General features: G+C 52.5%; 1 protein-coding gene across 1 annotated transcript in view; it reads left to right on the top strand.

Annotated features, from left to right (window-relative positions):
• LOC108291214 (maestro heat-like repeat family member 5) overlaps positions 1–26,517 on the top strand; it is a 64,908-nt gene that overhangs the window by 11,146 nt on the left and 27,245 nt on the right. The window contains 17 exon segments of the mRNA XM_037732473.1: positions 365–524; positions 1,906–1,958; positions 10,105–10,212; positions 10,496–10,534; positions 10,537–10,614; positions 11,166–11,233; positions 11,235–11,283; positions 11,736–11,882; positions 12,630–12,752; positions 13,031–13,110; positions 14,394–14,616; positions 16,288–16,383; positions 17,694–17,798; positions 19,128–19,263; positions 19,546–19,718; positions 21,222–21,371; positions 22,190–22,344. Coding sequence (XP_037588401.1) covers positions 365–524; positions 1,906–1,958; positions 10,105–10,212; positions 10,496–10,534; positions 10,537–10,614; positions 11,166–11,233; positions 11,235–11,283; positions 11,736–11,882; positions 12,630–12,752; positions 13,031–13,110; positions 14,394–14,616; positions 16,288–16,383; positions 17,694–17,798; positions 19,128–19,263; positions 19,546–19,718; positions 21,222–21,371; positions 22,190–22,344 — 1,943 coding nt within the window.

The following is a 26,517-nucleotide window of genomic DNA, read 5'->3' as shown; positions in this document are numbered from 1 at the left end:
GGAGGGGGAGGAGGGGCTCAGAGGCAGGGAGGAGGAGGGGGAGGAGGGGCTCAGAGGCAGGGAGGAGGAGGGGGAGGAGGGACTCAGAGACAGAGAGGAGGAGGGGGAGGAGGGGCTCAGAGGCAGGGAGGAGGAGGGGGAGGAGGGACTCAGAGACAGAGAGGAGGAGGGGGAGGAGGGGCTCCAAAAATGGACACAGACCAGGATGGCCTCAGGCTCCCTCAGCCTCAGTTTTCCAGCAAAAGAAACATGGGCCGTGGCAGCTGTCCTGCCCCTCAAACCAGCCCTGGCATAGGAAGACGTGAGGGCTCAGAACAAGCTGCTCTGATGTACCTCCCACCCCACCTGCCCCCACCCCACCCAGGAGCTGGATGACATATACCAGGACGTGGCCAGCAACGTGCTGGTGGCCATCTGCAGGCACTCTTGGCGGGTGGCGGTGCAGCATCTGGAGACGGAGCTCCTGACGGGCATCTTCCCGCACCGCAGCCTCCTCTATGTGATGGGCGTCCTGTCCTCCCGTGGTATGTGGGCGCGAGGCTTCGGACAGGATGGGGCAGGTCACAGAGAGTGGTCCAAGAGGGGGGCTTTGAGGCTCCACACGGGCAGGGCACAGGGGCTACATGTCACTTGTGCAACGTCAGGCAGCTTCATGCCAAGCAGGAACAGGCTGCTGCCCTGAGGATCCCCACTGTCCCCCACCCCTCAGAGGGCCCAGGCCGTGCTCAGGACCTCCCTGGAAAGAGCAACCCAGGCCCAGCTGTGCCAGCCCCTCCGATGGCTCACCCACTCCTGCTGTCAGTATTGCAACAGCTGGGCCTGGGCAGAGCCAGGATGACAGAGGAGGGTCCGTCGGTGACCTAGGACAGGTGTGACGCTGGCACACGGCTGGGCAACTCCACGACCAGCTGCTGCCTCTGTCTCCTCCCTTGGCCACACATGGCAGGCGGGCACACAAATGAGCCCTGGCATGTGAAAATGCGAGGGCTTGGAACAAGCTGCTCAGAGGAGGAGACAGAGCTCAGAGGCAGCATGGCGGGCCAGGGCCACCCCCGGCCTTTGCCGCCTGCAGTGTCTGGGCCCTTCATCCACCATAGCCGCGGCCTCTAAGCTACGGGAAGGGCTGGCCTGGACAGTGGGTCCAGGGCTGCCTTGAGAGCAGCTGGGGGAGCCCAGAGAGGAGAGGGACCAGCTGCCCAGGGGCCATCAAGGAGGGCTTCCTGGAGGAGGCAGCCAGTGTAGGCCACATCTAGAGATATGCGTAGGTGGGTGAGGAGGGAAGCTCCCTCTGCCAAGAGCCTTCAGGAGGAATTGGTGGGCAGCCACAGTGAGGGGTGGGGTTGGGGTGTGGCAGGACCTGTGACCTGCAAGGAGGCCCAGGTCCAGCAGGGGTGTTTGGACCCTAAGGCTGGGGAGAAGCAGGACCCTGCTTGGCTTGGCCTTGCCCCCCACCCCACCCCAGGATTGGCAGGCTTGGTGGAGGTCCCTCTGCACCTGGGGGTACTGCTAAGAACACCAGATCTCTCCCCAAAGCAGCCTCTCCCTCTGAGGTAGGTTCCAAAGTTCCCAAAAAGCTCTCCACTCTCACAATGCCTCCCTCCCAAAGCCTTATTTTCCCACTCTTGAGGGGCCATGCTTGGCAATGCCCCTCCATTCACCATGAGTGAGCCCAAGGCCCAGAGAGGGAGCCCAGCCCACCTGAGGCCACACAGTAAGGACAGCAGGGCCGCAAGCCCAGCCCAGCTCTCTGAACCCAGAGCCAACCCGGCTCACGTCCCTCCAACTCCCATGCCCTACCCACAGAGCCAGGGTGGGCAGAGGCCAGCAGTGTCAGCCCAGGCCAGCACTAATGCGTGGAGGTGACGGTGTCAGACAGGCCCCTGTGACCCTTCCCTCTCCCCACAGAGGAGCTCCTCAGCTGGGAAGACAAGGCCTGCTGGCAAGAGCAACTGAGCCAGGTAGGGAGGGGCCCAGCTCCCGGTCACCTGGCCTTCCATGGAGCCAGCAGGGGAGAGGTGCCTGGGATGGGTGCCTGGGAGGAGGGGAAGGGAGGAGGGAGGAGGAAGGGAAGGCGGAAGGAAGGAGAGAAGCAGAGGGGAGGGAGGAAGATGGGGGAGCAAGAGGGAGCAGGGAGGGAGGAAGGAAGGATCCCCACTCTGCAGATGAGCACACAAGTCTGGGAAAGGGAGAGGACCAGTCACAGGGCTGGTCACTGGGGCATCGGGGTTCACACCTTGGCCAGATCTGTGGCCACGGAAAGAAGGAAGCAGGCGGGTGGACGGAGGGTGCCCCAGCCAAGAACCAGGCTGTGCAGGCCCATCTCTGAACACACCCAAGTGAGTGAGGGGCTGACATGGCTGAGAGAAGGAACACGACACCCCTGCCGCCTGGGTCCAAGTCCATATTCAACCAGTCACCGCTCTGTGACCTGGGGGACCCACTTCACCTCCAGGCACCTTAGTTTCCTCATCTGTCAAATGGGAATCCAAGCACTTCACTCAGGGTGGTTGTGACAAGCACAGGAAGTAATCCATGTAGTGTCGGGCACCGTGCCGGTGGTACAGGAAACCCTGGCTGATGTCACCGTTGTCCTTTGGTGAGAGCTGTGATGGTGGTGACAGGAGAAGCGGTGGCGGCAGGAGAATCGTCGTATTGGAATGGTGTCCAGTAGAAACCACCACAGCAATACACGCAACTCAGAACAAGAAGACAAAACTCACCGAGGACAGAGAAGACTTGAACAAAACGTTAACCGGTTCATCTAACAAAGTGCAAATAAAGTATTCGCCAGGGTGTGGTTGGGGGAAGCAGAGATGGTTCATGGCTACAAAAATAGGAAGAATGAATAAGATCGACTGTTTGCTAGCACAACAGGGTGAGTGTGGGCCACTGTTTAATTGTAGATTTTAAAATCACTGAAAGAGGCTGGGCGTGGTGGCTCATCCCTGTAATTCCAGCACTTTGGGGGGCCGAGATGAGCAGATCACTTGAGGTTAGGAGTTCGAGACCAGCCTGGCCCATATGGTGAAGCCCCATCTTTACTAAAAATTCAAAAATTAGCCCAGCGTTGTGACGTGCGCCTGTAAACCCAGCTACTCGGGAGGCTGATGTGGGAGAATCACTTGAAACCGGGAAGCGGAGGTTGCAGTGAGCCAAGATTGCGCCACTGCACTCCAGCCTGGGCATCAGAGCGAAACTCCATCTCAAAATAAAATAAAATAACGGAAAGAGGGCCAGGCGCAGTGGCTCACACCTATAATCCCAGCACTTTGGGAGGCGGAGGCGGGGGATCACCTGAGGTCAGGAGTTCGAGGCCAGCCGGCCCAACATGGTGAAACCCTGTCTCTACTAAAAAATAAGAAAATCAGCTGGGTGTGGTGGCATGTGCCTGTAGTCCCAGCTACTCAGAAGCTGAGGCAGAGAATTGTTTGAACCCAGGAGGTGGAGGTTGCAGTGAACTGAGATCATGCCATTGCACTCCAGCCTGGGCAACAGAGTGAGACCCCATCTTAAAAAATAATAAAATTTAAAAATAACCAGAAGAGTATAATTGGATTGTAACACAAAGGATAAATGCTTGAGGTGATGGATACCTCATTACCCTGATGTGATTATTACAGATTGCATGCCTGTAGCAGAATATCCCATATACCCCATAAATTTATATGTGCGCTATATACCCACAAAAATTTAAAATATTAAATTAAAAAAAAATTTCACCAAGATAGACCATATGCCAGGCCATATATCAGGTTTCAACAAATTTAAAATGGCAGAAATCAAACAGAGTGTATTCTCTAACCAAAACACAAATTTGAGTTCAATATAAAATATATCTGGAGAAACTTCAAATCCTTGGAAATTAAACAATACATTTCTAAATAAGAGGAAGAAATCACAAGGAAAATTAGAAAATATTTTGAACTGAATGATAATGAAACACAACATATGAAAATCTGTGGGATGCAATAAAAAGTAATGCTTAGAAGGAAATTTACATTTAATGCCTATATTAGAAAAGAGGACAGATATAAAATCAATAATTATCTAAGCCTCCGTTTTAAGAAGTTAGCCAAAAAATGAGCAAATACTCAGAGTAAGTAGAAGGAAGGAATAATACAAACTAGAGCAGAAATCAAAGAAACAAATAGGGGCAAAAACAGAGAATGACTAGAACAAAAAGATCAATACATTGAGCCAGATGCGGTGGCTTCTGCCTGTAATCCCAGCTCCTCTGGAAGCTGAGGCAGATGAATTGCTTGAGGCTAGGGGTTCAAGACCAACCTGAGCAATGTAGTAAGACCCTGTCTCTAAAAAAACTTATATTGGGATTGAATATGAGATTTAAAAAATAAAACTTCAAAAAAAAATAGCCAGGCATAGTAGCTTATACCTATAGTCCAGCTACTCATGAGGCTAAGGCAGAAGGATTGCTTAAGCCCAGGGGTTCAAGGCTGCAGTGAGCTAGGATCAAACCTCTGCACTCCAGCCTGGGCAGCAGAGCAAGACCAATCTCTATAATAAACAGATAGATAGATAGATAGATAGATAGATAGATAGATAGACCGACCGACCCCTCACTAGGCTGATCAAGAAGAGAGAAAACACAAAATACCAATTTCAGAAAGGAATAAGGAACGACACTACAAATCCTTGGGACGTTGGAAAATTATAATGAATATTCAATAAATTAGATAATTTAGATGGAATATACGAATTCTCTAAAAACCACATATTACCAAACTGACATAAGAAGAAACAAAAAATGAATAGTCCTATCTATATTAAAGAAATTTAAATCATAAAACATTCTCACTTAGAAAACTTCAAGCCCAGGCACTTCTCTGTGAATTCTATCAAAAAAGTTAAAAAAGAAGTAATATTGATTCTACACAAATTTCTTCAAGAAAATAGAGAAGGTAGGAACAATTTCCTAAATCCTTTTATAAGGGCAACACAGCCAAAGATATTACCAAAAAAAGAAAACTAAGGACCAATATATTTTATGAAAATAGACTCAAAAATCTTAACAAAATATTAGCAAATTGAATTAAAGGATAATATACCATGATTAAGAAGGGTTTATCCCAGGGACACAAGGTCAATTTAATATTTGAAAAACAATAAGTGCAATTCAACAAATTAACAGAATAAAGCAGAAAAAGTTTGATCATATTTATAAAAAATAATATGGAAAAGGTATCTGACAGAATTCAACATCTGATCATGATAAAAACTCTTAATAAACTAGGTACAGAAGGAAACTGCCTCAGTGTGACAGTGGACATCTTAAGCTACAGTTAACACACTTAATCATCAAAGACCAAACACTTTCCCACTAAGATCAGGAATAAGGCAAAGGTGTCCTTTCTCGCCACTTCCAGTCAACATTGCACTGAAGTTGCGAGCCAGGGCAATAAGGTAAGAAAAAGGAGAAGGGAAAAAAGACATAGAGATTGCAATTGAAAAAGTAAAACTATCTCTTGTGTAGACAATGTGACTATATTCATAGACAGTCTTACAGAATCATATGTAAAATACTAGAATTAATAATTACTAAGAATTGGCTCGAGCAAGATCTCAGGATACGAGGTCAATATACAAAAATCAATTGAACTTCTATATACTGCTGACGAACAATTAGAAAATAAAATTTTTCTTAAAAATGACATTTTCAGCAGCATTAAAGATACAAAAAAAGATAAAGGCAACAAAACATATGCAATATTTTTAAAAGCATTGCAAAGAGAAATTAAAACAACCATTTAAAATGGAGACGGATGATGTTTGTAGACAAAATGATTGGATAACAATGTCGATTCTCCCAAAATTGATTTATAGATTGAACGCAATGCCAATCAATCTCAGAAAACTGTATTGTAGGATTAAATATAAGCTATGAAATAAATTTTTATAAAGAAATTCTGAAGAGCCTAGAATAGCCAAAACAATTATGGAAAAGAAAAAAATTGCAAGAAATCCACTACTTGATTTCAAGATTTACTGCAGGGCTACAGCAAACAAGACGAGGCATTGGCATAGGTTAAACAAATAAATCAACTGAACATAATAGAAAATCCAATATCAAACTACATGTAAACAGTTGATTGATTTTTTTAAAAAAAGGTATCAAAGCAGTTCAATGGGGAAAGTCTTGAACAGATAGTTCTGAAACAATTTCATATATGTAAGAAAATAAATGAACTTTAGTGCCTAGTTCAAACCATTCACAAATATTAATTAGAGATGGAGCCAAGACCTAAAATGTAAAAGGTAAAATTAAAAAGTGTCTAGAAGAAAACATGGAAGAAAATCTTGCCAGCCTTAAGGTAGATAGATATTTCTTAGGGTTCAGAAAGTAATCATCATAAAGAAAAAAAAAATGTTAGAGTTTATCAAAATTAAAACGTCTCATCAACTGATATCACTAAGAAAACAAAAGGGCAAGCCACAGACTTGGAGAAAATACTCACAATCTATGTATCTGACAACAGACTGTATCCAGAATAAATACAGAACTTCTGTTACTCAGTAAGCAAAAGACAAACGGATCAGTTTTTAAATGAGCAAAAAAGCCACAAAGCACTTCAGGAAGGAAGACAGCTGAATGACCCATAAGCAAGTGAAAAAATGATCAGCGTCGTTAATCCTCAGGGAAGCGCCAGTTAAAACCACAAGGAGCCACCTCCGCGTCTGCGCCAAGGGCACGCAGGTGAAAAAAGGGACCATGGCAGACATTGGCAAGGACGTGGGGCGCGCAGAACGTTGAAGGTGGGATGGGAAATGGCACAGCCTCTTTGGAAAACTGACATTTTCTTCTGAAGTTAACATATGACTCAGCAGTCCCACTTTTCAGTATTTTACTCAAGAGATGTGAAAACACACATACACAAAATTACTTCTATAAAAATGGTCATAGCAGGCTTATTCATTCTAGCCTTGAACTAGAAACAACCCAGACAGGCAGAATACTGCACAGCCCCACGAAAAGATCTAAAGTCAATCATCTAAGTGTCCATCTCAGGAAACCAGAGAAGGATCAAGTTAAACCTGAACCAAGCAAAGCAAATGAAATCATAAAAGTTAAAATGGCAAAAGAGGAATGAACTTTCAGTACATGCAATGACATGGATGAACCTCAGAAACCTTATGCTGAGTGAAAAAGTACCAGACACAGAAGATCACAGACTGCATGCTTCCAATGACATGCTTCCAGGGTCACGTGAGTCTAGAAAGGCAAAACTAATCTGCAGTGAAATCAGAACAGTTTTGTAGTGACGGAGCTTAACCAGGAAGGGGCATGAGAGAGCTTTTTGGGGTGGTGGCAACAGCTCCCTATCCTGAGACGATGTGAATTACATGGGCTGGATCCATGAGCCCTGTTGGAAATAGATGCTTGGTGCCACAAAGAAAAATTAGCACTGAGGCAAAGGATCTTTCAGCAACGCAATTTTTATTTTACTTCCTGGACTGCAGGAAGGGTACCCTTGCTAACCATCTTGCCACAAGAGTACAATGAACAAAGGAAAACACACAAATGTATCCCTTACACATTTGGGATTGTTCTTACTGCTGTGTCTGATCTCCATTGGCTGGAGCCAGATCTCACAATTTAAACTAAAACCCAATTGGAATGGCATCCAGGATAACCAGAATAATCTTGGTATATTTTGTAGTTAAGAGGTTCATCAACGGTTCTATTACGCCACAAGGAACAAGGTACACAATCTGTTCAACTGTGCCACCACTGGTATAGTTGGTCACAGCCCACACAGCTTCCTTTTGTGTCTTAAAATCTGCCTTAGAAAGAACACTGACAAGAAATGGGACTAATCCATGCTGTAGCACTTTTTACACTGAAACTATACTTGAACAGTTCCAACTGTGCAAACTGTATGAAGCTTGTCCTCTGGCTACATTTCTCATTTCTATATGGAATTTCATATCTTGCAGCCTCCTGTAAATAAACATTAAAACCCAAAAAAAAAAAAAAACCCAATTGGTTAACAACTTAAAACTTTTCTAAACAGGTAAAAGCAATGGAGAGCTGGGACATGCCTGTGAGCACGTCCAGCACAGATATCCTGGTTAAAGCACAAGGACATAGAATGTGCTACGTGCCTGTAAGCATGGCATGTTTAACAGCTACATAGGATAGGGCTTAACAAAGAGCTATTAGCACACTTATTCTGTAACAAGAAAGGAAACGTTAAAAAGGAAATTTTCTACTTCCCACAAGCTCTACAGCAAAGATCTGTGCACTTCATTGTGAGTTAAAATACCTCGAGTTTTTTTAATACTTAAAACTTTAAAAATGAAAAGTTTTGGGAAGAGATATGCTTCAAAAATCAGAATATTTTATATTTTTTAAAGTAATGCGATATACACACTGCATATTCCAAGAACACCTTCAGCAGGGTCTGGGCAGATGCAGAATGAAATAGATTAGCATCCCTGCTATAGAAGCAGACAAAAAGTCACACCAGGTCCCACAAATTGCATCACGTCAGTGTGGCTTAGTGTCTGCTATTCAGTGAGGTTGCTGCAAAGCTATGGGGGAAAAAATGTTTAATTTTGAGCTCGGGAATTTGAATTTTAGGCAAGGAACTCTGATGCTGTTATATGCAACAGTGAACAAAGACAGTGAACATTTGGGGGAGGGGAACTTCTGGGGGACCTGGAGGCTTTCTGGGGGCTGGGGTTTCATGGAGATTCTGCTGAGACCTGTCTTATGGGTGAGAGAGCCCCTCCAGGTCCTGCTGTACCCCAGTGTTTTACAAATGGCCAGGAGGAGGTACACCCTGGGCAGACAAGCTCATCCAGCTTCTGCCATAAGTGGGGAGGGGGCGTTTCCATTCCAGGGACCAGGGGATCAACTCCAAGGAGGATGCAAACAGTCCCACCTATGTCTTCTGCCCCACCAGATGCCCCTCATGCTCCCGGCATCACCAATTTAGTATTCCTTTAGGACAAACTTCCAGAAATGGAGTTGCTTGGGAAAATTGTGTATATCTTAAACTTTGATATCGATATTGCCTTTTAATTGAGATTGACAGAACCTTCCAGAACTGCAGATCCATTCACTCTCCCACCACAGGACACCTGCTTGCTGAGAGTCAGTGTTGGACTTTTTGCCAGTCTTAGTCAAAACATTACATTAATTTTCATTCCGTAAGCATTAGCGAGGTTGCACGCACAGTATCTTCATCATGTGCGTATGTCCTGATCATTTTACCATGTTTTGTTGGTCGTCTTCTTATGGATTTATAAAGTGCGGATTGTTGATCTCGGATGTTAACCCTTGGCAATAGACAGCAACAAAACTCAAAACAAAACTTCGCCTCGTCTTTCAACTTAATTGACAGCAATTTTGCTGAACAAGCTTCTTAAAATGTTTATCTTCACGTTTGTCAATCTTTGCTTTTAAGGTTTTTGGGTTTGGAATCATAATTTGGGGGGGATTATCACCTACCCCCAAAGAATCCTTGGATCAAATATCTTGAAATTGTTGAATCACAGAACCTGGGAACACTTGAAATTGAGAAATATTGTAATCATTGTTATAAAATCATGTGATCTTAGAAACAGAACTTTCAGGACATTATATTTTGAAGGGACAGTTCATTCATTCATCTGATTTCTCATTCCTTGGTTTTAAAAATTAATGGCCTATGTGCTGCGTGCCGGGTACCACAGAGGGTGCTGGGATCTGTGAATAACTGGACGAGGCTCTGCCCTCCTGGCACCCACCACAGAGGGCTGCCTTCAGCTGACACTCACTAAGCATCTGCTTCATCGGAGACTCCTGGGTGGTGCCGGGGACGCAGTCGGGTCTCCACTCTCCAGCCTCCCAGCTTCCTGGTTTTCCAGCCTCACCTTGAACCCCTCCACAGAAAGAATCTTGGGGAATGAGTTCCCTGCCCCTGAGAGCCATTGAACAAAGAAGAAAGCTGGGCCTTGGGGACTCAAAAGAGGGGAGGGTCAAGGTGGTGATGGAGTCAGGGTTCAGGGTGGCCAGGGTGGGCCGGGGCAGCTAGAATCCCAGGCCCTGCTCTCAGGTAGAGGGAGAGATGACTCCAGCCCTCCATGCGCCTCTGCTGACAGATAGCCATCAAGTCAGTCCCGTTCCTGAACATGGATGTGTGGTCCAAAGAGCTGCTGTGGGCACCCACCATGCCCAGCCATACCCAACAGGAGTAGTCCCCTGAGAAGGTGAGCCCCCACCCTCCGCCTCCAGGAGCAGCCCCTGCCTGCCCCCTACACAGGCCCAGGGGCTCTGTCCACAGGACGCCCAGGGCCCTAGAAAGCAGCTGGTGGACTTGAAGCAGGGGCGTGGCCTGGACAGGACTTGAGCTGCAGGCACCGTGGCCACAGGAGAGGCTTGGACCATCCAGAGCCAGGTGGTGCGGTGGCTGCAGGGGCCCAGGGAGGCCAAGCGAGCATGGTCAGGGGCAGCTGCTCAGAAGAGGTGGACAAGATGCTGCCCCTCCCCCAGGTCTTCCTGTTCACCTACTACGGGCTGATCCTTCAAGCCAAAAAAAAAACGGTGCCACGGTCAAGAGACACCTGCAAGTGCTCCTGGAAACGCCCCACCAGTGGCCCAAGCAGAGAGAGGTGAGGACCCAGGCCCCACCCTGTCCCACCACCCCCTGACCCTGACCACAGGCTGAGCCTGATGGCTGGTCACACCATGCTGAACCCTGATGACAGCCGGAGCCTTTTGTTCTCACCCCAGCCCTGACCCTGGACACGAACTAAGCTCTGACCTTGGTCTATGGCTGAGCCTTGACATCGATCACAGGCTAAGCCCTGACCCCAGTCACCGCCCTGATCTCAGCCATCCCACACAGAGCTTGTCATCCCACCCTGGAAGAGGCCTGCTCATCGCCGGCAGTGAGGGGTAGTGGGCCTCCAGGGACTCACCTCTGCCTCCCGAGTCCCTCACTCCTCCCACCAGACCCCATAAGCCATGTCCCCTGGGGTGGGCTCAGTCACAGGTCCTGACAGCATGGGGTGGGCACTGGCTGCCCTGGAGCCCTGAGTGAGCCCCAACCCCCATAGGGATCCCATTCCCCCCTCAGTTTTCACTCCTGCCAGGGGAGGAACCAGGTCCAGTCCTGGCTTTTGGGATCTCCTCATGAATGACCCTGGTCCCCAACCCACAGGGCATGGCTCTGACCGTGGGGCTGGCGGCTGCCCCCCACCTGCATGACGTCTGGGCCGTCCTGGACCAGTGGCCGAAGCAGACCCATCAGCTGGAGCCTGCACAGCTTCTCCTCAAAGGTATTGGCTCAGGGGTCCTCAGGGATCAGCAGGGGCTGGGACTCCTGCGCCAATACCAGGACCCCCACCCTCCATGAAGCCCAGCCTCTGGGGACTCCCAGGACACTGCCCCATCCAGCAGGAGGGAAGGAGGTAGGTGTGGGAGGGGCCACCACAAGGAGGGGAAGGCGAGGGGCCTGGACTCTAGCCAGCTCCAGCAGAGCTGAGCTCCCTGCACACACCCTGCCCTAACACCCCGCCCAAACTGTGGCCCTAACAAGGCCCAAGTCGTCCCCCAAGGAGCCGGCCCATTCCCCCTGCTTTCTGATTGAAGTCCACGGAGGCCCACTGCCCCCTTAAGATGGACGCCTGACCCCAGGGCCCTGCTAGAGCTGGGCAACCACCTCCACAGCACCCCAGAGGAGGGTCGGGCAGGGCACTGACACCCTCACCTGCCTGCCACCCTCGGTCAGGACTCGAAGGACCTGCACTGGGAATGGGCCAGCAGCACCATCCTCCCGGCACACGGCCAGGTGGTGGCCAAGGCCCGCGCCCACGTCCTCCCATGGGTGGACAACATCGTGTCCAGGATTATCTTCTACTTCCACCACGGCTCCTGGGTATGGCCCCACGGCTCCTGCAGGGTCCCAGCACCTGTCCTCCCCGCCAAGACCCAGTCCTGGGCCCCAGCCCAGCTGCCCCGCCAGCCTCTCAGAGCAGAGAATTCTAGGACCTCCTTGGAGCCCACCCCTACACCCCACCCCAGCCTGGAATCATGAAGAACCAGGCCCAGCTTCCTGGTGGCCCCACGGTTTCATCCGTCCATCCCACCGAAAGTTCCCTGGGCTTCATGATATCCCTGCCCTCACTTCTCCTCTTAAAGCAAACCCTGGGTTTCATTTTGGGGCTAGGGGTCACGGGTATGGAGAGGCCAGGCTGACGTCCACCATGCCGTGAGGACGGCCCCTGACTCACACTCCACACCGGGGCCTCCAACCCAGGGCTCTGTGAGAGGCCCTGCAGAGCCGCCCCCACCCCAAAGTGGCCACATCGCTGCCCCAGGTCACCACTAACGTGGCCCTGGGGTGTGGGGTTGCCCCATCTCAGGAGGTTTGTAGGCACTCTCCCAGGGCTTAAACATTGTCAACTTACAGTCTGAAACAAAACCGTGCAGCCCCACTCCTTAGGAAGCCCCCCACGTGCGGGCCCCGGTGGGCGGTCTCTGCTGCCCCCTTTAACCATGACACTGCTGCCCCTTAGATCACAGGCTCACGCTCTTCTGCCCCCGAACACTCCCACGCCCTGGGCGTTGACCCTGTCCCTTGTGCACTCCCAAGCCCTGAGCCCGACCCTGTCCCCTGTGCCAGGACGAGACCCTGAAGCAGAGCTTCCTCACGGCCTCCCTGATGCTGACAGGTGCAGTGAGCCGGAGTGAGGGGGCTCACAGCTACAAGTTCTCCCAGAGCTCTGAGCTCCTCCAGTGTCTGATGGTGCAGCCCAGGCCCTGGGCGAGCCTCCCTCAGTTTACCCCCTGGGGAAGGGGTGGGGTGGGTTTCTAGGGCATGTCCTGACTCCAGTGGCTTTGCTCTGGAGCCCTGGTCTCTGGGCGGGGCAGCCTAGAGGCCTCTCCAGGTGGGGGAAGCACTGGAGCCCAGTCCTGTGGCTCTAGGGGGTGCCAGGCACTGAGGTCTTCCTGGGGTGGGGGGACCTGGCATTGGAAGTGGGACGGGCCAGGCCTGAGTGGTTTGGTGTCACCTGGGACTTGCAGGTTTTGATGCAGAAGGAGCCCCAGGACACTCTGTGCACACAAAGTCTCCAGCAGGCCCTGCACGTCGCATCCAGCCTCTGGTAGGTCCCTTGCCTCCTGCAGGGCTTCCTCGGCGCCACATAGCAGCCTCTCCACTCGTGTTTGGAGCCAGCAGGCAGCGACATGGGGAGGTCAGAAATAGAGCTCCATTCTGTGTGCCAGGCACCATTCTGGGGTCTGAGGACCCAGCTGTGAGCCAGCGGGGAACAGCCCCGTTCTCTAAGAGGTGGCACTTGGGGGGTGGGGACAGACCATGATCAAACCACACAGACGGGGCTGGGGAGCAAGGTAAGATCCTCACGGCCTGAGCGCCACAGGAGACTCTGGGAGGAGAACTCATTTACTGATTTTGGTGGACTGGGCGCCCACATGGGCCCCATGCTCTCCTAGGCTCCAGCACAGCCTGAGGCTGGGTTAGGCAGCCCTAAAAGGGGACTTTTGGGCAAAGACCTGGAAGGCTGCAAGAGTAGCCCTGCAGTGCCCAGCTGAAGGGACAGTAGGTGCAAAGGCCCCGAGGCCGGCGTGCAGCAGGCTTGCTGGAGGACCCGCAGGGGCCAGGGCAGGGCTGGAATGGGTGAGGGCCCCGGAGCCATGGGGAAGGTCGTCCAGGTACTGCAGGCCGCTGCCTCTTGGCTGAGCGAGGTGGGGCCTTGGGGGAGTTACATTTGAGAAGGAATGTCTGGATCCAGGGTGGGGAGTAGATGCAGCTTCCAAGAGAAAATGGGGGACCAGTCAGGACCCCCAGAACAATCCAGGAGAAAAGTAACAGGCGGTCTGATTAACAGTAGGAAGTCCTTAAATGCCGAACAAACGGTGACAGCAGAGCCGTCGGGAGCCACTGGAGGCTGGAGGCAGCTTGCGAGGGAGGGAAAAGAATGGAGAACGTGCTGAGGCTTCACCCAAGCAACACGGAGGGCGGCCCTGCATTCCCCCGTGACGGGGCGGGCTGTGGGTGTAGCCGCCCTGGGGGAACGCGTCAAGACGGAGATGCTCCTGAGACAGAAGCTGAGGGGCTGTGGGCCGTTGGCGACATGGATCTGGGGTTCAGGGAAGAAGCCCAGGCTGGAGATACACAGTTGGGAGCATCAGCATCAGGACGGCATTTAAAGCCGGGGCCTAAGAGAGAGATGGACCAGGACATCACCTGACCAGGATGCCCCAGTGCAAGGCCCTGCAGAGACAGGCAGGCCAGGGAGGCAGATGTGTGTGCAAGAGTCTCTGTGAACAGCAGAAGGCCAGGAGTCTGCAGGGATGAAGGCAGACGCCACTCAGGGACGTCCCCAGGCCCCAGCCCCATGCTCACTGCCCTCCGTCTTCCCAACAGCAAGCTGAGGCCTCCCATAGCCTTGGAAAGGAAGTCCCAGCTCCTGTCCACATGCTTCCACAGCATACTTGGCCTGCCGCCGCTGGACGCCCTGGAGAAGCACACCTGCCTCTTTCTGGAGCCACCCAATATCCAGGCGCGGCCCACGGCTCAAGAGCGGGCAGGCTGGACACACCGGGGCTGGGGACCGGGGCAGCTGCCTCACTGCCCTGAGCACCTGCAGGTCTGCTGTGTGCTATATGCCGCGGTGTTTGCCCACCTGTGGAATGGGGATGATACTAACAGACCCAATGGTACTTAATGCTTGGTGACTGAAGAGACACTGGGTGAGCAGTGGCGCAGAGGAGCGCTCTGTAGACAGCAGTGTGTGTGGCCTCCCTCCCTCCCTGCCGACCCTGAGAGTGAGCGAGAAGAGGCCAGCAAGTTTGCGCTGTCCAGCCCTGCAGGCCTGGCCGCCATGCTACGCGGCAGAGTCAGGTCTGAGTTTTCGCCGAGCTCCCCAGCAGCCCGAGGGAAGCAGAGAGGAAGGGAGATGAGTTCCCCAACCTTGTAGGGGTCCCTGCAACACCTGGAGTGAGTCTCCTTCCCTGCTGGGTGGGCCCAGTCTCACCACACAGCTACTAAGTGGTGGTGCTGTGCCCAGGGTGTACTCAGCCCACTCTGCCACCCCAGGAGGCTGGAGGAAGGAGCTCCAGGATTGCTGTCCCGGCCTGGCCAGTGCCCACCCCTTCCTGGGTCCTGTTCAGCAGAAGCCGCCCCTGCAGGGAGACACCAGCCATTGCCCATGGCCACCAGCCGGTACATGTGTGGCTCCTGGACACAGTCACCACACCTGGCCTCCTGAGGGTGCGCGGTCCTCAGCCTGTGGCCAGAGCCGGAGTGAACAGAGCCCCTGCTGGGTGCCAGGCCCTGGCTCCCTTATCTCACCCTCCCCACAGCAGCCCAGGGTAAAGAAACGCTCAGAGAAATGAGGCTTTCTGGGGAAAGTCCGGGTTTGAACCCTGCCTGCGCCCCCCAAGGCTGCGTCCAGGCTGGAACTAGACAGGTAGACACTTAGGGTGGGGTGGTGAGAGAACGAGGGTACCCTGAGCCCAGGCCAACACAGCCCTCCAGAAGGGTGGCACCTGGCCACCCCCAATCCCACCGCAATTCAGAGTGTCCTCATTACCTGGTGACATGGTGACACTGAGGCTGGCTCACCCAGGAAGTGCCACCCGGGGTCTGGGGCTCTGGCACTGGGAGCACTGAGCTGGGGTTCCCGTTGCTCCCGTCCCTGCCTCCACCTTGTAGGTGGGGCAAGACTCATGCCTTTCTCAGGCGAGGAAAGTAAGCTCAGAGAGGTAAGGCAGGTTCCCCAGGGCACCTAGAGAGTGGCCAGAGCCCGAGGGCTCTGCTTCTGGTGGGCCCTGGAGGAGAGGGGAGCCGGAGGCATTTCTGTGGTACCCTCCCTCACCGAACCTGCCCAGCGAGCAAAGCAGTAAAGACTGGGGGCATGGCATGTAAGACCCAGAACTCGGCCCACGGCATCATTGGCAGGGCCTGGCAAAATGAAGACACCCACCCCTGCTTCAAACCTAAGAACCTCTAGACCATTCACCCAGCACATGGCCCTTTCCAGCTCGGGACCCTGGGATCACTCGGGGCCCCTCCTGTGAAGCTCACCCTGCAAGGAACAAACTCCCCTGTGCCACTGACAAACCTGTGCCCTGTGTGATCACCAGAGGCCTCCCCACCCAGTCCCCATATCTGCCAAATGGGGGCCATGGCAGCCCCCTCACAGGCCCAGTGGTGAGCCCCAGTGATGAGCAGCCTGGCACATGCAGGAGGTGGGCCCCCCTCAAGCCCTGCGTCCACCGGGGCATGGCGCTGCCTGACCACCCTTGCCTCTATGCAGTGCCTGTACAACAGGACCATGGAGGCGCTGGACCTCATGCTGCAAAGCCTCATCATGGAGAACCCCACCACCGACAAGCTGCATTTCCTGCTGTCAGTGAGGCTGTGGGGAGGCCAGGCAGCTGGGGCCAAGGAGTCCTTGGCCTGTGGCCAGAGCCCAAAGGAGGACTTCTCAAAGGAGGCAGGGCTGGACCTAGGGGTTTTGAGTGGTCCAGGAGTGAAGAGGGGTGAGGGCCCCCACTTAGGGATCACAGTGGTTTGGGGAACTGGGGAGGAAGTGACAGCAGGTGGCCTGGTGGAAAGAGGGCTAATGGGCTGGGCACAGTGGCTCATGCTTGTAATCCGAGCACTTTGGGAGGCCGAGGCAGATGGATCATCTGAGGTCAGGAGTTCAAGACCAGCCTGGCCAACATAGTGAAACTCTGTCTCTACTAAAAATATGAAAAAAAAAAAAAATTAGCCAGACATAGTGGTGGGCACCTGTAATCCCAGCTACCTGGGAGGCTGTGGCAGAGGAACTGCTTGAACCCGGCGGGCGGAAGCTGCAGTGAGCTGAGGTCACACCACTTCACTCCAGCCTGGGTGAAAGAGCAAAACCCCGTCTCAAAAAAAAAAAAAAAAAAAAGAGAGAGAGAGAAAAGGAAGGAAAGAAGGAGAAAGGAAGGGAGGGAGTGAGGGAAGGAGGGAGGAAGGAAGGAAGAGAGGGAAGGAAAGGTCCAGGCCTTCCCTCCAGGAGAACTTCCCCTGCAGTGCCCCCTGAAGGGTCTCCAAACCCGCTGCCCCTACTCGAACCTGCCCTCCCTCATTTGTCAGGAGGGAGACCAGAGAGCAGGCAATGACAGTCCCGGGCAGGCAGAGGTCCAGGGAGGGGAGGCTGGCTCTGGCTCAGAGGTCAAGGCTTCTCGCAGCCCTGGATGAGGACTAAGGCAGTCACGGGCAGAGAAGGGAAGGGCAGGGCCCAGCAGGCAGAGGGCACACGGGGCAAAGATGTGCAGTGCGGAGGAGCCCAGCGGGTCCTGGGGAAGTCACAGATATGTTTCTGGGACACCAGTGGGTCACAGAATCTCCAAATACTATGTACCTTCATCCTACTTCAGAGTCACTAATTATACATCTCATCATATATCACCTCAATAAAGAGCTCAGATTTGGCCTAAAACTATTGAACGTATCTGTTTTGAGATGCCTTTGCGAGCATCTGAAACCCAGAGGCAGAGCGTTGTGGAGGGGCGGAGCCGGGGTGGGCGGAGCCTTGCGGAAGGGCGGAGCCTTGCGGAAGGGCGGGGCCGGGCGGGCGGAGCCGGGTGGGCGGGCCTGAGCCCAGTGGGCGGTACCTGGGCAGGTGGTAGGCGGGGCCTGGGCCGACAGCCCCGCAGAACCCTCTCCCTGGCCCTGCCCGCCCCGCAGCACCTGTAAGTCTGGCTGGCGTCGGAGAAGGCGCAGGAGCGGCAGCGGGCTGTGCACAGCTGCTTGATCCTCCTCAAATTCCTGAACCACGGTGGCTACTTGGACGTGAGTACGGGGCCCGCGTGTCCCACGCCCCGCGCCCACTCTACCGCTGGGCCTCCTGCCCTGAATCACTGGGGCCCAGCCAGAGCCTCTGTCCTCCCGGATCCTGCCAGGGTTCGTAGGGTTCAAGGCCCCCTGAACACCTGCCTCCAGGACAGGCTGGATCCCTGAGTCCCCTGCACCCCGGCCGGGCTCCATATTGACAGGTGGCCCAGGCAATCTCCCTCCTTGCAAGTGAGGGAACAGGTGGGGAGGGGGAGGACCTGCCCGAGGCCTCACAGCTGGGATCTGAAGGCAGGTCACGCTGACCTCTGACCCCTGACCCCTGACCCTGGAGCTAGCCACCTGTCCATGCACCTGAGGCCTTGTACAGGTGTTTCTCTTCCACAGCCCCAGCTTCTCACCTGTAAAGTGGATGGAAATGGCCCCTCCCTAGAGGGATATGGTGGGGCTCGGATGAGGTGGAGGCTGTGAGAAGGCCGGTAAACTGTGCGGCCCTGCAGAACAGTAGGGTTCCTTGCTGCATGGAGTGGCCACCCCACCAGTCCCCCACCAGTGCAGCTCTCATCATCACATGACTCACAGCCCCCACCTGTCGCTACTGCCCCTGGGTTGCATCAACACGTGGTCAGAGAGTGCACTTGGCGAGTATCCACCCAAACTGCATTAACTCCCTAGGCAGACTGGGGGGACAGGGAATTTAGTTCTTTGCCCTAATGCCTGGAGGCTGCCTGGCCTAATCAGGGCAGGAGGCAGAAGTGCTGGAGGGAGAGGGGCTGTTCTGCCAAGGGAAAGACCCTGCGCTCCTAGGAGGAGGAGGACAATTAAAGTGGCTTCAGTTTACTCAAAATCCATTTCAACATCGCAGGACTGGACCAGAGTAAGGCAAGAAAGGTACTCACCTTGCACATGAAATTTACCATGGCAACAAAGACTCTGTAGCCAAGAGCATTCACATTTTCATGTGATGTTTTTAAAGATCAGTTTGCCAAGCTATGGCCCATGGGCTTCCACCTGCTTTTGTAAATAAAGTCTTATTAAACCAGGACCAGGATGAGGGTAGGACAGGTGAGGTGACAGGGTCGGATCCTGACTTCATTGACAATTTTGAGACTTTGTTCATCACGGAGTTTTTTGCATTTATTCTGATTTTTCTAAATATTGCATTAAAATATTATTTCTCTTGATTACTGAATGTCTTGCCCAGTCCCCAGGCCTGGCCCTGCCACACCATTGGAGGGGTCACCTCTGATGTAGGCTGTGCTGGGTGAGTGCGTGGCAGAGTTCTGCAGGGAGACTCTGCCATCGGTGATTCCCTTACTCTCAACACAGCCAAAGGAGAACTTCAAATGGATTGGGCAACTGGTGGGCATACTGGGGATGCTGTGCCAGGACCCAGACAGGGTCACCCAGCACTACAGCCTGGAAGGGGTGAGCCATCTCTGCCAGCTCTTGATGCGCCACAAAGGTGAGCTCTATGGCATATCAACTTCTGCCCCAACTGCAACCTCTGGCAGACCCATACCCACACCCCTGACCTCAACCTTGCCCCAAATTTGCTCCAAAACCCAACTCTGATCTGAACCATAACCCTATAATGGCCTCACCCTAACCCCCACCACTCTGACCCCAGTCCCTAAACTGGGCACAGGCCTGACCCTGATTACAAATGACCCTACCCTAACCCTGCCCTGTCCCAAACCCTAAGCCCACCTTCGCCCTGCCCTTACCCCACCCTGCCCCTGGCCAGCAGGAGAAGGCTTGCAGGCAGAATTGCAGGCCCCCAAGAAGCTCTCCCAGGCCCATTCAGACAAAGCCCCACTCTGGAGCAGTGGAGACCAGAAGACCACTACCCTGGGCCCCCAGGAGATGGCGAAGAACCACTTCTTCCAGCTTGGCAGCTCCCAAGTCATCAAGATCAAAGCCTTAAAGTGGAGGGCAGGGCAGGGGCATGACCAGAGCACACCACGTATGGAGGGAGTGGCAGGTAAACACGCTCTTTTGGGAGGTCGAGGCAGGCGGATCACCTGAGGTCGGGAGTTTGAGACCAGCCTGACAAACTTGTAGAAACCCCGTCTCTACTAAAAACACAAAATTAGCTGGGTGTGGTGGCTCATGCCTGTAATCCCAGCTACTTGAGAGGCTGAGGCAAAAGAATCCCTTGAACCCAGGAGGCAGAGGTTGTTGTGAGCTGAGATCATGCCATTGCACTTCAGCCTGGGCAACAAGAGCAAAACTCCATCTCAAAAAAAAAAAAATTCTAACATCAAGTATTAACACTTATTTTTATGTTCTAATATACTTAGAAATAACCTAACAGACTTGCAAGCACTCCAACAAATATCCTAACATGCAAAGAAGCATTGCCATCCTGATGTCCTTGCAAACGCCCTGATTTTCTATCAGACTGCCCTCCTACCACTCCTTCACCAGTTTCTAACTTCCTTTGGTTGAATGCTGTGCGTCCCCACTGCGCAGAGATCCCTCTGTGAGAATGGGCGTGTTCTATCTCTGCACTTCCCATGGTAGCCACTGGCCCACAGGGAGCCAGCGAGCACTTGAAATGTGGCTAGTACCACTGTGGAACTGAATTTTTAATTTTACTTAAATTGAAATGTAAATAGCTGTGTGTAGCTAGTAGCACTGCCCAAAGTCTTTCCAGAAAGTTCTACCTGGGCAGCAGTGACCAAGCCCCGGTCCCCCCTCCAGGAGGCTATAGTCTAAGGTTATGAGGCGGGGGTCACACCTACCATCGTGCATCTCTCGAGAGCCCCTTCCTTACCCCTGAGCTCACGGCTGCTTGTGGAGGTGAGACCCACCTTCCTGCCCCTTTAGAGCCACTCCTGGGAGGAGATGCACACAGGGTGGCAGGGTCCTGGGACAGCGCTGCCATGGGAACAAGGAGCTGGGTCCTGGCCACACCCACCCCCACCTGTTCCAAGGCTGAGGGCAGCCCACGTACCCTTCTGGGCCTGGGGCTTGGCACAGGTGACCTTGAAGCTCCTTCACAGCCTGGAAGTTCACTTTCTCCTTGACAAATGCTCATAAGGACGACTGGGCCCTGGCTGCAGGGGAGGACCCCACCGGGCTGAGGCTGGTGGATGAGGAAGTCCTATGGGCAGAGCACAGCGAGGAGGTGGGGGGAGACTGGCCTGGCCACGCGGTCCTGCAGCAGGCACGGGGTCTGAATGTGGAAAAGAGCCCAGGCCGTGGTTGGCTCTGACAGATGTGGAAATTCGCACGTCTAGACCGCAAATCGCCGGCAGGTGCTTGGAACCCGGAGGAGAGGGGTTGAGGAGGCCAGATATGCTCAGAGACTTGGGAGAGCCTGGAACAAAGGAGAAGGAGTAAAAGCGGAAGTGGGGAGGCAGGTGCCCTGGCACAGGTGGCCCAAGGTGACGGCCTCTCTCCACCCCTGCTGTACAGGAGATCACGCAGCAGCTCACGCCAGAGGAGCTGAATGACCTCGTCTGGACAGCCATGGACGGCCTGGGCTCCACCAGCCCCTTCCGCGTGCAGGCGGCCTCCGAGATGCTGCTTGCAGTCATCCAGCAGCACAGGGCCAAGCTGAAGACTGTGAGGGCACTGGAGCCAGGCCAGGAAGGGCCAGGGGGTGGAGGGTGGGCCCAGCGGTCAGCATCCGGGGCTCAGGTCCTTGGGCCTGATGGAGACACAGATCCCATCCTGGGCAGCAACTAGTCTGATGAACGAATGAATGAATGAATGAATGGCCCAAGCAAGTCCCCTGGGTCCTGGGTGGTGACTTCAGGGTCTGAGCAGCTACTGTGTGCCCTAATATGGGAATGGTGGGAAAGGATGGGAACAGCACAGACCAGCCTCTCGGGGAGCTGAGGTCTCGGGGAAGTCAGGGACACACAGGCAGATGTTACCCAGACAGTATATGGGGATTTGTTGGTGGGGGAGGGGGACCACACAGGGGATGAGGGGTGCACCCCAGAGAGAGGATGCCCAGTGCCAAGTCCTGCATGTGGGCAAGCTCAGGCAGGGAGACTGGCACTGGGCATTAGGGGTTAGCAGGTGAGACCCCAAGGAGAAGGCAGGGCGCCCCCGGCACAGGGTGCCGCATGTGCAAAGTGGCATGTTTAGGAATGAGATGGGAGGCGGGGTCCTGGACCTTCCAGTGCCTGCCTGGGCAGCGTGGACAGCATACGGAGACCTCAAATGCCATGCAGAACATGGTGGGACCTGTGCCCCCAGACTGGGACTTCTCTTTAGACCAAGCATCCAGGGTAGGGCTGTGCCCCCACTCACATGGCTCAGGACAGGGCGGTATCTGAAGGGGCTCTGGGCTCATCAGGGCGAGACCTCCCTCTGCCTCCAGGCACCCAGGGCAGGGCCGTGCCTCCCTGCCAGACCTCTCCCTCTCTGCACAGGTTGCCAGCGTGGGCCAGGCCATCCGCCTCCTCCTGTGCTCCCTCCGCATTCCCCAAGCCAAGGAAAATGCCCTGCACGCCATCACCCTGCTGGCCCGGAGCCACACCCTCGAGCTGGTCGCCACCTTCCTGGACATCTCCATCCCGCTGGACAGGTGCCTGCCCCTCCTTCCCTCACTGCCCACCCCCGGCCTCCCCCAAGCAGGGTGGTGACCTCTGCCCTCCCGTCTGCCCCTATCACGGCCCACACAGATCCCCATAGGGCTGGGTGTATGGAGGGAACCCACATCTGTTCATCATCGCACGCCTCCTGGGCGGGCACAGGGGAGGCACTGCCCACCATCTCCTGTCCTGGCTCCACATGAAACACCTGCCCCAGCCCAGCCACCCTGTCCTGAGGAGAGGCCACAGGACCCTGGGTGCTCCTGGCAAGACCCCAGTTCACACCAAACCCCACCGTTGAGCAGCAAAGCCCTCTGTCTCTCCTCATCCACACTCTCTTCTCCTTCCTGACCTTCCAGAGAACCCCCCCACTACATCCCCCAGAGGCCACCACAGCCCTCTCAGGTGGGGCTGGTTTTCTCTCACAGCCCTCAGAGCCCTGGGCCTGGAGATGGCTAGGGTCCTCGTCACTGCTTATAGCCCTTCCTTCACAAAATCCCAGCTCTGGGCCCCAAGTCCTCAGTCCACACCCCCTGCTACCCGCCTACCACGCACCTGCCCTGGATGGCCTCTTGCTGCGGTCAGTGACACCCCCTAGCTCACTCCCCCCACCTGACTCCTGGGGACTTCCCTGTCTGCCCCTCACTCTGACTTCTCCAGGCCGGATCTCGTCTCTCCCAAGAACTTTGTCCTCCATCCCCCGCAGCCACCCACTGCCCTGGCCATCCCTTGGTGTGACCATCACCAGCTTCAAGCACTCCCATCTTTACAGCTACCCCCCAGGCCCAGTGAGCCTTGCCCCTGGACCCACCATGCACTGCCCTGCGCCCCTCCTGCTCCTGCTCACCTGTCCCCACTGTCTCCCTTCTTCCGGCCCGGGCACACCTGGCAGGAAGACAGTGACTCCTACACACACACAGGTCCCTGGCCCCAGCTGCTGACCTTGCTCCCATTTCACCGAGCACTTCGAAGCCACCAGAATAGGGCTGTCACAAGCTCCCAGAGCCCAAAAGTTGTTCCCAGGGAGGTCTCTAATTCCCATGTGGAAGCACACCTGTGGTTCTGTGGGTCACTTCTAGTTCCACTGCACCGTGGTCAGGGAGTGTGGTCTGTCGTGATTTTAGCTTATGGAATTTACTAATCTTCTAAAGGCTTTTTGTGAATGTCCCACTGGCACTCAAGAAGGAGGTGTATTTTCTGCTGTCAGGGCACAGAGTTTGAGATACCAGCCTGTCTTGGGACATTACGGGTTCGGTTCCAGACCACCACAATAGAGTGAGTCACATGTGCCTTTGTGTTTCCCAGTGCACACAGAGTCTGTTTATACCACACTGTGGTCTGTTCAGTGGGCAACAGCATTATGTCTTTTTAAAGAACAACGTACCTACCTTAATTTAAAAATACTTTTGTTCTAAAAGATGCTAATGACCATCTGAGCCTTCAGCAAGTGGTAATCTTCTTGCTGGTGGGTGGTGAAGACGGCTGACTGATCGGGGTGGTGGTTGTTGAAGGTTCAGGCATCTGGCAAGTTCTTAAAAGTAAGACAACAATGGAGTTTGTAGCATTCATGGAGTCTTCCCTTCCCAAACGATTTCTCTGCAGCACGTGATGCTACTTGAGAGCATTTTACCCACAGTAGCACTTCTTTCAAATTTGGAGTCAATTCTCTCAACCCCTGCCACTGCTTTATCAAATAAGTTTATGGAATATTCGAAATCTTTTGTTGTCATTTCACCGGCATCTTCAACATTTTACCAGAAATAGATTCCATTCTCAAGAAACCACTTTCTTTGCTCATCCATAAGAAGCAGCTCCTCATCTGTTCAAGTTTGATCGTGAGATTGCAGCACTTCAGTCGCAGTTTCCGGCTCCACTTCTAATTCTAGTTCTGCTATTTCTACCACATCTGCAGTTACTTCCTCCACTGAAGTCTTGAGCCCCTCAAAGTCATCCGTGAGGGCTGGAATCAACTTCTTCCACACTCCTGTTCATGCTATTTTGCCCTCCTCCCCATGAATCACCAATGTCATTAATGGCGTCTAGCATGGTGAATCCTTCCCAGAAGGCTTTCAATGTGCTTTGTGCTCAGATCCATCAGAGGAATCACTATCTACGGCGGCTACCGTCTTACAAAGTGTGTTTCTTAAATAATAAGACCTGAAAGTCAAAATGACTGCCTGATCTGTAGGCTCCAGAATGGTGGCTGTGTTCACAGGCAGGGAAGCAACATCAATCACCTTGCACATCTCCATCAGAGCTCTTGGGTGACAGGTGCATGGTCGATACGCAGTCATATTTTGAAAGGAATCTTTAGTTCTGAGCAGTAGGTCTCATCGGTGGGCTTAAAATATTCAGTAAACCAAAGCTGTCATCCAGGCTTTGTCGTTCCATGTCCAGAGCACAGGCAGAGTGGATTTGGCATCATTCTTAAGGGTCCTAGGATTTTCAGAATGGGAAATCAGCATGGGCTTCAACTTAAAGTCGCCAGCTGCATTAGCCCCTAACATGAGAGTCCACCTGTCCTCTGAAGCTTTGAAGCCAGGCTTTGACTTTACCTCTCTAGCTATGGAAGTCCTAGATGGCATCTTCCAATAGAAGGTGGTTTCTTCATTGAAAATGTGTTGTGTAGCCGCCTTCATCACTGATCTTAGCTAGATCTTCTGGAGAACTTGCTGCGGCTTCTCCACCAGCACTTATTGCTTCATTTTGCACTTTTTTGCTATGGAGATGGCTTCAGACTCTTCTTCTGCAGCTTCCTCACCTCTGTCAGCCTTCATAGGACTAAAGAGTTAGGGCTTCTCTGGATCAGGCTTTGGCTTAACAGAATGTTGTCGTTGGTTTGATCTTCTCTTCAAACCACGAAAACGTTTTATCCATATCAGCAATAAGGCTGTTTCATTTTCTTCACGTTTGTGTGTTCACTGGAGTAGCACTTTTCATTTCCCTCAATAATGTCCCTGTGCACTCACAGCCTGGTTAACTGGCACAAGAGTCCTTGCCTTTGGCCTGTCTTGGTTTTCAACACGCTTTCTTAACTGAGTTTCATCATTTCTAGCTTTTGATTTAAAGTGAGAGAAATGGGACGCTTCCTCTCACTTGAACACTTACTTAGAGGCCATGTTACGTTATTAACTGACTTAATTTCAATGTTGTTGTGCCTTGGAAAATAGGGAGGCCCAAGGAGCAGTCAGAACACACAGCATCTATGGATTCCATTTAGCATCTTATATGGGCACAGCTCATGGTACCTTAATTACAATAGTAACAGCAAAGATCACTGATCGCAGATCACCATAGCAGATTAATAGTAATGATGTTTAATATATTGTGAAAATTAGCAAAATATCACACAGAGATGTGAAGTGAGCACACGCGACTGGAAAATTGGCACCAACAGACTTGTTCAATGCTGGGTTGTCACAAACCCTCAACTTGTAAAAACCGCAATATCCACAAGGTACACTAAAGTGAAGCGCTGAAAGAGGTGTGTCTCCATGTGCATAAGGTTGACCTTGACTGTGTTGTCAAGGTTTTCCACATACTTGATTTCTGTCCTCTTGATTTGTCTTGGACTGAGTGCATGTTAGTCTCAGTGAAGAAATGATGGTGTGTCTCTATGTATAATTTCAACCCCTGGAGTTTTACTTCATGAAGGTGGTTGCCATGTTATACAGCACACACATATTCCTAAATATTCTATCTTTATGAACTGTGACTTTTAGCATTGACATGCCCTGTTTTGTCATGCTTAATGCTTCGGGGACTTGAATGCTACTGTATGTGTTCAGAAGCATTAACCTTGCATTTTAGTGTTCCCATTTGCCCAGTACGCATTTGTCTACTTCTTTATTTTAGCCTTTGGGAATCCCTTTGTTTTAGGTCCCCGTCTTACATACGACACTAAGTTTGTCCTGATTTGTGATCCAAATTGAAAATCCGTCGTAATAGGTGAGTGAAGCCTCTTGATATTGACATGATTGACATGTTTGGTCTATCACATTTTGTAGCTGTGCATATTTCATTACATTGGCTATGTTTCTTTTTCTGCAAGATGTGCATTCTTTGCTCTTTAACTTCAATTTTGTTTTAATCTAGGAAGTGTATTTTTGTCCTAGTTTTTATCTTTGTGCTCCTAACCTATTTTAATGCCCTTAATCCCCATTTTT

Source organism: Cebus imitator, unplaced genomic scaffold (assembly GCF_001604975.1).
Source record: "Cebus imitator isolate Cc_AM_T3 unplaced genomic scaffold, Cebus_imitator-1.0 Scaffold449, whole genome shotgun sequence".
NCBI lineage: Eukaryota > Metazoa > Chordata > Mammalia > Primates > Cebidae > Cebus > Cebus imitator.
This window is presented reverse-complemented; position numbering and strand designations above follow the sequence as displayed.